The sequence below is a fragment of the Anomalospiza imberbis genome, chromosome 5 (genome assembly GCF_031753505.1).
Source record: "Anomalospiza imberbis isolate Cuckoo-Finch-1a 21T00152 chromosome 5, ASM3175350v1, whole genome shotgun sequence".
NCBI lineage: Eukaryota > Metazoa > Chordata > Aves > Passeriformes > Viduidae > Anomalospiza > Anomalospiza imberbis.
Window position 1 is genome coordinate 61,731,362 of NC_089685.1, and position 12,269 is coordinate 61,743,630.

Consider the following 12,269-nt stretch of genomic DNA (forward strand, 5'->3'; position numbering starts at 1 on the left):
TACTGTTCAGTAAGAATTTATGATCATTGCCTTTCATCTTTGAATGTGTATGTCTGAACATGGCCCAGTCTTCATTAAAACTTACCACTGTGTTCACTTACACAGCAGAATAGCTCCCCCCTCTCCCGGCTTAGTTTTGCTGTGTGGAAACTAAGTGAAATCAAGAAGCCAGTTTACAGGCCAGTCTTTGTTTTCAGCAACCTGCTATGTCAGGGGCACGTGTAAACATTGCTGCTTTAATGGCACAAAAGAGCCAATCTTACTCTTTCATGGTGTTTCTGAAAACTATAAAAAGGCTGCAGTGGTATGTCCTGAAGTTGTCTGGTTTGGTTGGTGAGAATGATAGAAATTGTTATGAACCACTGCAGTGTCCTTTTGAACAGCTGGAATTCCACAAAGGTCCCTAGCATAGCTTCTGTTCCTTTAGGATAAAACATTGTTCTTACCAAATTTAAAGTAAACAGTTAGCTGAAAGCTTTTGTAACGGGGGTTTGTTTGATGTTTTAAGGACATTCAATATTACAGAAGATACTGAGACTTGTCTTGAGTGCCATTACACTTCTTAAATTTACTGGCAGTACTGACCTCAGCAGAGGTTGGTTTTTGCCAGAAGATCCACGCTTTGATTTTCAAAGTAGTATCCAAATCCTAATTCAGATTATGAACTCAGATTTGAGGTACCTAAATTTGCATATCAACCCAAATTCTGTGAAATTAATGGCAAGTTATTTCTTTAATTACATTCAAGAATTATGCAAAGGCATAGTTGTTTTTATACTGCTGATTGTTCTCTGTGTGTAGAATAACTAGCCCATGAAAGAAATGTCCCCACGCATTTAAGTCCTCTGCCCGAGGTCCTAACAGGTCACCACAGGGAGATGTGGGATGTCTGTGTTGGCCATAGCAGACCTCTCTGTCACAGGGTGTTGCAGTTCTGTTAGCGTGTCAGCCTGTGCTTCAGACCCAGTGGTAACTCAGGCTTGCTCTCATACCAGCACGTGAGTAGCAGAGTTCTAACTTTTTTTTCTTTTATACCGTTAGAGATTTGATAGGGTTTTTAAGGGTGTGAGACCGTTAGACTAAAACCAAATGAACACTGGTCCAGCTAAGGATTAAGGAATATTTTCATCACCTTCATACTGTACAGATGTCTTTAGTTCATACAGTGGAGTGAGTGACAGGACAAGTTTGCATTTGAAGGCAAGTTTACCTGTGTGTTTAATAGGGCCCTGAGGCATAGAGTAAAGAATTGCCCTTTGTTTTGCAATTGAGTGAGGAGAAATGAATGAGACAGGAGCAAAATCTGTATCTGTAGAGGCAGCTGTGTTTTAGTTGTGAATTGTAAGTCAGCAAAGTTACAAAAGCTGACTTGCATCCTCAGTATGTAGTATTTCTGAAAAATATGCAGAATTTATGCACAAGCACTTTAAAATGGCAAAAGCTTCATTGTCTTCCATATTTTACCAGTTCAGTGTTATACTTAAATGTTTTGAAGTTTTTGTACTTAAAATTTTAAGTATTACCCGCAGAAAGACTCTTGTCTGAGTATTCCAAGCAAAAATATTTTAAAATTAAGCATTTGCTTCTGAAAGTTAGACTTGAAAAGGTTTTCAATTGTCATTTCATGATTTTTAAGACTCTGCATTTCATGTCCTCCGTGATTTTATCTTTTTTTTTTTTTTTTCCTTACAAACCATGAACAAATATGGGCTTTTCATACACCTCAGCTAACCTACAGCTTAGTGTACTGCTGTTTTGCAAGTATTTTCTTCATATGTGGAAAGAAACGGAAGCCAGATGACCGACCGTTAAGGGAAAAAAAAAAAGGAAGTCACACAGAAAAAAGTCAACTTTGGAAGTGAAGTTCCCACTTATTATCACAATGTGTTTAGTCTACACCACTGCTGAATATTGAGAGAGGAAAATATTTTGGACAGTGTACATGCTGAGTGCGAATGCTTTGGCACTTCTTTGAGGATTTTATGCTGCTCTCTTCCAGATGTCTTGTGGTGAGATCAGGCTAGTTTGTTTGGGCTCTCCCCACCCCTAAGATCTGCATTTGTCCTGTGTAGGAAGTGCACAGAGCCTGCTTCTGAATTTGCAGACTCATCTGATCAAGAGACTACTTCACACTTGTCTTAGTGAAAATATATTTTCCATTCCAGATTGCTTGATTTATAAATATGATACTGCAAAATACCCAGAGTGTCACATATCCTTGATACTTTGATTGTTATCTCTAGTTATTCCAGTTAGTAGTAGTTGTGATTGCTAGTGGAATGGAGGATATCCTGATTTGCTGCTGTCTTAGAGAGCTTACTGTATTTTGAAGGGGAGAGTATTTGCATACTGATCAAATTCCTAAAATCTCGAAGCCTCTGTATTCCAGACACCACCACCCACTTCTCCACCTACTACTGTCCTCTAGTCCCTTTCCAGGAATTCCAGGAAAAACTGTCTGCTGGACACTCTGTTGACATCTGGAGTTCCTTGTCCAAGAAGTTGGGGGCTTTTAGGTCTGTTTGATTAGTGGCTGTTCCTTTTTTCTCTCTCCCAAAGTTGCCAACTTCCTCAGGAGCAGCCAAGGTAACTGCGCTCCAGTGTATCATTTATATGGATGGCTGAACATTGCTCTCTTTTCAGCATTTTGTTGCTATTTAGATGCCAGCCCTTGGATGACACCTACCATGGGAGTCAGCTAACAGACTTAAAGAATAGCAAGCAAAATCATCTAAGGTGTAGTGGTAGACTTGGCAGTGCTGGGTTGATGGTTGGACTTGATGGTCTTGAAGGTCTTTTCCAACCTAAAAGGATTCTATATGGGCTTTTAATAATTTTGAGTCCTGTCTAAATTCACATTTTGTCTATATTCTTAATGTAAAAATACACTTTAGATTAATTTCTGTGGTACCTACTCCAAGTTAGTGCCACTAATTTTGATTTGCAAAGGATTTAGATTTTGGACTGCTAGCACAAGTCAGTGGCATCATAAATGTGTGTGAAGTACAGTCCTAAATTTTTTCCCTCCATTTTGCATCAAATTTAAGATGCTCGCTGCTTTTTTTCTCTGCTTCATTCTCTCAAAAAACAAATTCATCAATTTTTTTGTATTTTTTGTGTGTACACCCACAATGGTTGAATGGTTAAATCTTCCTTTCAAGGAGATGAAGGAAGGAAAGGGAAAAAAGCACTACTGTTTTTATGTTATGTAAATGAGTTTGTGATGTCTTTTTGTTTGTGTGGAAAAAATAGAAATTTTTATGACTATGTGCTGTGGCTTAGATAGACCAGAGGTTAAAGTAGAGAAAGGTCAAGGTCATGGTTCTAAGATGCAGATACTAGCCTTGATGAAGTGACCATTATTGGTTAAAGAAAGGGAGGTAAGGAAAAAAACCAAGCTCTTTATTTCCATGCAGAAGATATGACTTATTTTGTATGACTAAAAATATTGTACTGTGTGGTAAACATGGTATGAATTAAAAACTTGTTTACAGAGATATTTTAGATGTCTTAAGATGCGTTGCTCCTCTGGCATGCTGTGATCTGGAGAGCTGCTATGATTTCTTTTTCTCCTACACAGATTGAATTTGCTGGACTCTTTGCCCTAAGTCAAAGTTGTTAGTATTTGGGAGTCATACTGGTTTTGGGGTTTCTGCATGCATTTGAATATTTGTGACAGTTACAGCTTGTAGAATTTTCTGCCTGGATAGCCAGCTGTTCCTTTCCTGACATTTCAAACTGAAGGACTGTACATTAAGGCAAATTACTCAGGGAAGATGTTCAAGTCACTTACATCAGTTTACAGATTTTTGCAGCAATAAATACTGCTTTTATTTTTAAAAAGTCAGTTTAGGGAAATCCTCTCTTACAGTAATCCACTCAAAATACATTCTTTTCATATTCTGCTTTTACATTGGTTGTTTTGTTTTGGGCTGGCTTGCTTTTATTATTATTATTTAACTTAGCATATTATGGTTACTTTAATGAGAACAAAGGAAAATGGGTTGGTGCCAGCTTCAACCAAGATGCCAGAAATTCCTTTGCTCAAGAGGTTTCCGGCCCAGTGATTGAACTCTCTGCCCAGTGATTGAACTCTCCATGCTAAAACTAAAGACAAGTTAGAAAAATTTGTAGCAAGATAGTGGGCTGTCTCACCAAAAACCAATAAGCTTCTTTTTTAGTTAGGGAAAAAAAAGATTGAACTACAATAAGACTTTCAGTCCAAAAATCTTCCTTGTCTTTTCTGAGCTATCCTAAAAGTATTTGTAAGAAATCTGCTTTTAGTAGAGTTCAGGAGCGTGTCTAAAGGCATCGTGTAAAGAATGGGTCCTGTTGTGGTAAAGTGTTTGTAGACATGAAAGAAGTTTTTTCTTAAATATTCTAACCTGGTCAGATGAAAAAGCATGCTGCTGTTTTCAAATGTGTAAAGCTCCAAGTCTTAAACAGGGTGAAGGAAGGCTTTAATGAATGAAATTACTATTCCTTTTGAAATTTGTAGTAAGAGCTATGGTTGATGGAAAGTCAGTTGGATCAGTCATGTAACTGGCATGGTAATTAGCATGCTGTAAATAACAATTAGAGAGCAACACTTGCTGTATCTATGGGTGGGATGAAATGCTCTACCATTTCCCTGAACGTCTGTTTATTTGAAAGGTGCATGGAAGTGTTTGAGGCCAGGCTGGATGGGGCTTCAAGCAATCTGGTCTGGTGGAGGGTGTCCCTGCCCACAGCAGAGGGGTTGGAACCAGATGATCTTTAAAGGGCTTTCTGAACAAAACCATTCTATGATTCTCTTTTAACTCTCATTCATATAATTGCATTAAACAGATAACTGTCTCCCATTTAATTGATACTTTGGCAGTTTATAGGATTTTAGGAACCTGTTAGGATAGAACTATAGCCTTCAAAATCAAGATGCTTCTGGGTTGATAATGAGCAGGTTAAAGAAATTCTAAGAATATTAATTTACACAAATTTAGTTGCATGTTATGTTACTGGAAAGTACTTATTTAATGTCCAAGGATATGGATAGAAAGACTCAATCAGCACTTAGATATAGACATCATTGGTGGGAGATGATTTGGTGGTCAGTTCTTTCAGTTCCTAGAGTAGTTAAGTCTCATGCAATGCTTTTCTTCTCTTAATCTTTCCCAAATAAGTTTGGAGTCTGTTGTCCAGTTCTGGTCGAATGAGGCAGAGAAGAAACTATAATATAATTAGCCATATATTAAACTTCTGTAGCTTCCTAGAGAAGAGACCAAAATTGATTTCTCCACTAACAGAAAAGTTTCATGACAAGACAAATAATTATCTATTCCGGTTATGTCTTCTAATAGCTTATCATGTGTGTGCTTTGGAATTAGCTGCAGTATCTGCTAGTTTTTGCCCAGACACTGAAAGAGGTGAAAACAATTTATGGGAAGAGCTCTGCATAGAGCTCAATATACTGTTAGAACCTTGGCATCAAAGGAGAACTGCCTGTACAGGAAGCTGGGATTAGTGTGGAAAGTAGAGAATCAGTGATGTGTGACAGAGATTCATAGGAAATGAGCTTTCAGTTCTGTTGTTCACCCAACAACTTTGTTAAAGGGCACATTGAAAGCTTTCTCTTTCTCCAGTCTGGAAAGGGCATTTGGGGAATTGAAGAAGTGGGGGCTTAGTGGTAGATTATTCATAGGCTGAACAGTGAGGGAAAGTATTGCAGCAGATTGAGGAAAAATTAGGTGGAAAAACGAGAGTTTGCAAAATTTTATGAATAAAGTTTTCCTTCTAACTCATTATCTTTTCCTGAGCACTTCATTAATGTATAGGGTCAGAACTTGGCTTGGGCTTGAGTCATGTGTCATTCTTAAACTGAAGTTTTCAGACCTTGTATTCTTTCTTTTGTTCCTGGCAAAATAGGAATGAGGTCTGAGCTTAGTATGACTCCAAAGCAGTGTTGTAATATGAGTTTGAATAATAATAATAATTTCTAAAATGTGTTGATAAGGGATGCAAAAGCTGCTGTAATATTTTCAGAAACCAAGCAAGCTTTTCCTATGTTGGATGCTTTTAGTCATGATATTTTTCTCTGAAGAAACTATTTACATTATATTTTTGATTACTATCATTAAAAACCATTACCAGCTTGGTGTTCACAATTCTGAAGCATAAACTATCTCGCTATTTACTAAGTGTGGAAGGGGAGGACCCCAAAAAAACCCCTAGTTTTCCTTAGAGTGAGTGTTTTGTCCTTGAAAAATCTTTGAACACTTGAAAGTTTTGCACTCCTGTAGAAGAAGAGGTCTTGCACAATAGCTTAGGTGAAATTAGGCTGAGGTGCTGTGAAGACTAAAAAAAATATGTTGGTACAGCCAGAATTAGCTATCATCTTCAATTTGCAGAAGTGTTGGGCCTCAGCATCTCTGTCTATTCAGAGAAAATAATTTAAAAGTGATCTGAACCATCCATTATCCAGGACTGAGACTGTTTTTATCAGAATAAATAGTTTCCCTTGCAATAAACCATATGGTGGTTTTAAGAGCACCCCACTAAAAGTTAAGACTTTTAATTCTATTCCTTAATTTATGGGGTTCTCTGTTTGCTTTTTATTATTAGAAATTGTGAAACTACGAAACACAGTCCTTGCATACATGTCCCAACCCTGAGTTATGTTTTTAGCCTGATCTTAGGAAAGACAGGCATTTTTCTGATCCCTTTTAACTTGAAGAGTCATGCTTGGTGGGATTGTAATCCTGGGCAGTTGCACTGCTGGAGACTGGTTGGGGAACTGGTGAGTAATCTGCCTCCAGTTATCTTGCATCTCTTACTGCACCACACTTCTGGGGTTGGGAGAGGGAGATCTGGAGAAATCTAACTGATGAGCTGCAGTAGGGTAGAGGACATGTAGGCTTCAGTTCCCTTTGGCAATAAAATCTGCCTTCTTTCCTCTAATATTTCAGAAGGCAAACTTCAACAGCAGTAGAAAGGACAGTTGGTGACAAGGCATTCATGCTATGAGAAGCTTGTAATATTTGAGGTTTCTGCTGAGGAGCTGTGTTACTAGATTAATTGACTTTTCCACTGTCATAGTATCGGCTATGAAGAACTTTCTGGGGGAAAAAATAAGTCTTATATTTATTGCCATGGGTGTATAGGTAGTATAGAAAGCCCAGTGGGTGGGGTCCAGTGTTGGGACAATGAGGGTGCAGCCTTCAAAATAAGATATGACATTAAACTGTAGGACTTTGAGCCCAAACAAAATGCCAGCTCATGAAAGAGGGAGTTTTGCATATGGACTGGGATGAACTCAGATCCTTTTAAATCTGAGTAAAGATCTACAGGTCAGACAGACTACGTCTCCTTTTTGAGATGACAGCTGGAGGGTGTAGATACCTCAGTTCCAGTGGACACTGGAGCATGTCTGTGTACATAATATTGAAGCCTAATTGTTTGATTCTTATTGATAGGTCATCAAAAAGAATGAGCTCTTACTAGAACCACAATGCAGCTTAATATGAATTAAAAAACCTATTCCTCTCCTGTCTCAGTTGAGATACTAGTGCAGGGAATCCACAGTTGTAAGCATCTCTCTTAATGTGCATGTATATGTCTGCTCATACTGGATACTGTCCTCATAGGAGCACTGTGAGGCTTCATTAAAGATTTTAAACTGCTTTATGATCCTCAGATGGAAGGAGTTTAGAAATGAACTGTTTGTAATCAGATAAGTTAGTAGCACATAACAAGGCTATAACCCATTAATACTGGCTATTAACAGCCTGTTGGCATCAGAATAATTAATGGTTAGGTTTTTGAAATGCAACTGCCCTCTGAAAAGGAATGTGCATGTTTTGGATATGCTGTGTATTTTTGTGCTCTACTCCATTGTTTTCTGAACTACTGTGCTGCATAACAAACAAACGAAACTCAACAAATCTCCCAAATCAAACAAAAACCCAAAAACTTTTTGTTAGCGATCTTAATCGATATGCCAACAAGAATAGGTAAAGAATTGATGCCTTTCAAATGGTAGTTTAGGGGAAAATTTTCAATTAAAGCTGCAGTTATTTAAGAATTACCCATACAGGCCTCTCTAAATATTTTTGGTTCACTGATAATTTGCTTACTTTCTGATTTAAAAAGCTTTGTCGATAGAACACTGGCAAGGTAAAATTTTATAGCAATTATTTCAACTTGGATACATACTCACTCAAGTGAGTGCTTGCTTCTGAAAGTCATCACAGTATTATCAGCTCCTTGAAGTAAAGGCTTCCAGGACTTCAGAATGGAGAGTTGGCAAACCCTAGTGAAGTTAAGAGGATTTATAGGTCTCAGTAAAACAATTTGGCTTTTGAGAGAGAATAAAGTTGTCTGTAGCTTAATGCATACTGTCATACTCATTGTGAGCATGCATGGAACATACAGCTGCAGTACTTTATGTATTTTTTCAGGAGGGGGTAGCTGTTTCATAGATATGCATTTACATTTGCTTTTATGAAAGTGTGTGAATCGGATGCCTAGCAGTTGGTTTGGATTTTGTCATTAGGAATTTAGAGCGATTGTGGTGTTCTCTTTGGGTTTTGCCACAAATAAGATGTTCCCTTACTTTTCACCACATTTCCTAAATTGCTATGTTTGGATTAGACCAGCCACAAAACACTCCAATCTGCTACATCCAGCAGGGCAATTCTCTGCTCTGGTTTAGGCAGAGCAACCTGAGCAATTATATCCAGCTGCTTCTACTTCATTAAGTACCCCAAAATGCAACTCACATTAGCTATTGCCAGAGTTTCTTGAGCCTGCAGAGACTGATGGTTGCAGTGCAGGCTGTAGTCCTGTTGAAGAAATCCTGTCAGTGGCAGAATCCCCGTTTGAGTTTCTGTACCTTATCATGAGGATGGGAGCAAAATACGTCAGAACCAGAGCCACGCTAGCCTTTCAGGGCCTCTTGCAGAGGCCAGTGGCTTATGTGCTATGATAATACATACTAATGATTTTTATTCTCATTCATAAGACATGCAGCTTCTGCCCCCTTCAAATTAATTTCTTTGGAGTGCCCTCTTCCCTTGGATCTCCAAGTTGGCTTCAATCCATGGTATTGTCATGTATGAGTGATTTAGATGCTTAAAGAATTCCTGTCAAAGTTACTGGCAAAAGCGCCATGTCTGTGACAGAGTTCAAGATGTGTTTGGATAATGCTCTCAGGCACACGGTGTGATTCTTAGGGTGGCTTGTGCAGGGCCAGGACTTGCATTTTTTTCCTCCAGCTCAGAATATTGCTTACTACCTGGATGAAGCATAGCAAGGAAAATCAGATCATAATCAATTTGAAGAAATTTGTGCAGCGACAGGGAACACACACACACACAAAAAGTATTAGTGCAGAGGGTAAGGGAGACCCATTAAATCATGAGGTTCAGAGTAGACCCACTTGCCAGATTTAGCCTCACATTTGATCAGTGGTTTTATGTCTAAAGGATTTAGCAGCACTTAATCTTTGGCTAATTTTACACAGAATGATTAAGTAGAAGTTAGTGTAAGCACAGCAGCAATGTAACTGTGGGTCTGAAATGGCAGTATTCATACTATACTTGCTGTAGCATATTTAAAGTAATTTGCACACACCCAGACACAAGGTTTGTAGGAAGGTGTGCATGTTAAAAGTTCTCCTGGTATTCAGGTGTGTTTTGGCTTTTTTACTTTCTTCATCGTTACATCGCATAACTGTACAGAATTAAAAACTTATATATTTTAAGGGTTCGATCCTGAGGGTGCTCCCCAGAGCTTCCCGAGTGAGCTGTGAGTTCCCTCCCCAGGCACGGTTCCATTACATGGTGAGCTCCAGCATTTCCTACCTGTGTTGGGCTGACTCAGGAGCAGGTCTCCTCGCAGCAGGATCGCCTCACCATATCCTTTTGCTGAACTGTATTCTTTACTGTTTCTGCACATTCAGGGAAACATCTGGAAACATCACGCTGATTTTTTTTTTTTTTTTTTTAATGTTACAAGATGCTGGGATTCTGTGTTTCAGCCGCTGTTAGAGTGGTTTTCTATGGAAATTGTTGGGAAGAGACTGTGGAGCGTCTGCCTAATGGCCGAGTTGCAGCCTGACACTTAAAGCAGGCAAGGCAGCCGGAGAGACCGAGTTTGCTCTGCTGTCCTGCGGGTGTTCCCCCGTCTGGACCTTGGTCTCGGGTTTATGCGTGCGTGTGGTGTGGGCAGTGTGGTTACAGCCTGCACTAACTTTGGTCTGAGCGTGAACCTCTTGTCCTTGAGTCAGGAGGGCGTTGTGCCTAAAATGGGGGTTCCTCCAAGCGAGCGCTGGGGTCGGTGTTCCAGGTGCACCGCAGAACAGCGCGTGTGGCTGGAGGGACTTAACATTCACCATTCGCCGCTTGTCGGCTCTGCAGCCCTAGTGTGGAATTAGCATAATTGGCTGCTGTCTTTTTAGCCGGTTTTAAGGAGAGACGCTCCATCTGCGCCGCCCTCCGTCCTCTCGGGGCTCCCCACTGTACCCTCCCTGTGCCTCGCCTCTGCCCGGCGGGGCTCGGCGGGGGAGGCCGGCCCGGTGCGGGCAGGGCGCTGTCCCTTTAAGGCGGGGGGGGGGGGGGGGGCGGGCCGGGCCCCGCCCCGGCGGTGAGTGACAGCGCGCGCGGGGTCACGTGAGCCGCCCGTATTTGAAGGTCACAAAAAAGCTGCTTCCTTTAGAGAGAGCAGGAGGGAGCGAGCGGGAGGGAGCGCGAGAGAGGAGCGAGCGAGGGAGCGCAGCCAAAATGGCCGACGGAGCGTCTGCTGGGTTCTGAACGTTTGAAATTAAAAAAGAGAGAGAGCAAAAAGCAAACAAACAACAACAACAAAACTAACAAAAAAGAAAAAAAAACCTAAACAAAAAAAAAGCAAAAACACAAAACCATTTTTGGATCTTCTTTTTTTTTTTTTTTTTTTTTTTTTCCTCTTTTTTCATTTCCATTTCTACCTTGTATGCCTCAACTCGCTGGATTTAAGCACTGCTGCACTTTATGAGGTTAGTGGTACGTTTATGTTCTATTGTTTTTACCTATCACTTGATTTCTTTAAGAGCCTGAGGTGACCGTTTCCATCCGTGGTTTGGCAGAGGTGTCTTTTCTAGCACAAAGACTTGCTTCAGATCTTGTCTGCTTGTACGTGTACGGCACTTTTAGTGGATTTTTTGGTTTTATTTTTTTTTTAGAAGAAGCTCTCCGTACAAGCGTAGCGTGGATTTGGAAGGTATTTGTAATTTAAAACACCTAGGCGAATTACAGCAGATCGTTTGTATTTTTCGAACTGGTGAAGTACAAGATAGTGCTGAAAATCTTGTTTTATTTAAATAGAGGCTTTTTAAAGAGAGATTTCTTCCTCGCAGCACCCGCAGCTCTTCAATCTGCTGCAAAAATTTGCATGTATAAAACCGGGCTCGCACTCTTTCTGCCGCTGGGTCGGAGCGGGGCCGGCCGGGGCCGTGCCTTCCGCGGGAGCCGGGCCGGAGCCGCGCCGGGGAGCGCTGCGGGGGCCGGGGCTCCGGCCGGGCCCGGCGCTGCCGCGGGGCTCCCGCGCGGGCTCGGCCGGGGCCGCAGGCCCATCCGGCGTGCGCCAGGTAGTCAGGAATGTGCGGGATGCTGGCCACTGCCGCGGTTCTGTGTTCTACGGGAAGCCAGCGTTCATCTCCACCTTAGTAAATGTGGCCAAAGGACTGCGCTTTCTCGCCGTTTTTGGTTTTTTTTTTTCCCAGCCTTCTGTGTTGCTAAAAATTTAAATCCGAGTTATTTTTACAACTCCCTCCAGAACCAAGCAGAAAATTAAAGGGAAATAGCTGGAGCTTGCTTTCTGAGAACAGGCCCCTCCTCCTGCATTGTAAGAGTGTGATGTAATGCTCCTTTCTGTGGGGTTAAATGAAAAAATTTCTGTGGTGGTATACATTATGCTTCACCTCTTCCTCACAGGCATTGCATTGTGATATTTTTTGTAGCTGAACATGTAAGCAGCAGATAATTCTGCAAATAATCGTCTGAATATACTCCTCATTGGAGTGTATTAGTGTAATGATTGTGGTTAGCAGATCAACTTTGTAAACCTACAACAAGATGGCTCATATTTTATATTTCTTTCGGGCCTTACATGCATACAGTTAAACACAAATGGAGGAGACAGATTTCAATAAGCTTATTGAAAATGTATCTGGCTGTTGTCGTTAGAGTGTTGTACATATTGGGACTTTTTTATCCTGCACTGGCTAGCAAATATTCAGAAAAATTCTGCAATGTGTTGTT

General features: G+C 40.6%; 1 protein-coding gene across 25 annotated transcripts in view; it reads left to right on the forward strand.

Moving 5' to 3' along the window:
- Positions 1-12,269, forward strand: part of TNRC6B (trinucleotide repeat containing adaptor 6B) — a 130,619-nt gene that overhangs the window by 40,735 nt on the left and 77,615 nt on the right. The window contains exon 1 of one of the 25 annotated variants that reach the window (XM_068191348.1): positions 10,644-11,012. The exons of 23 other annotated variants lie outside the window; for them this stretch is intronic. Coding sequence is in view for 1 of the 2 variants with exons in the window: in XM_068191346.1 (XP_068047447.1) it covers positions 11,001-11,005 (5 nt within the window). In the remaining variant the exon portion in view is untranslated. Of the gene's footprint in view, positions 1-10,643; positions 11,013-12,269 lie in introns of those variants that run through there. One more of the 25 variants, XM_068191346.1, reaches the window with a different exon arrangement.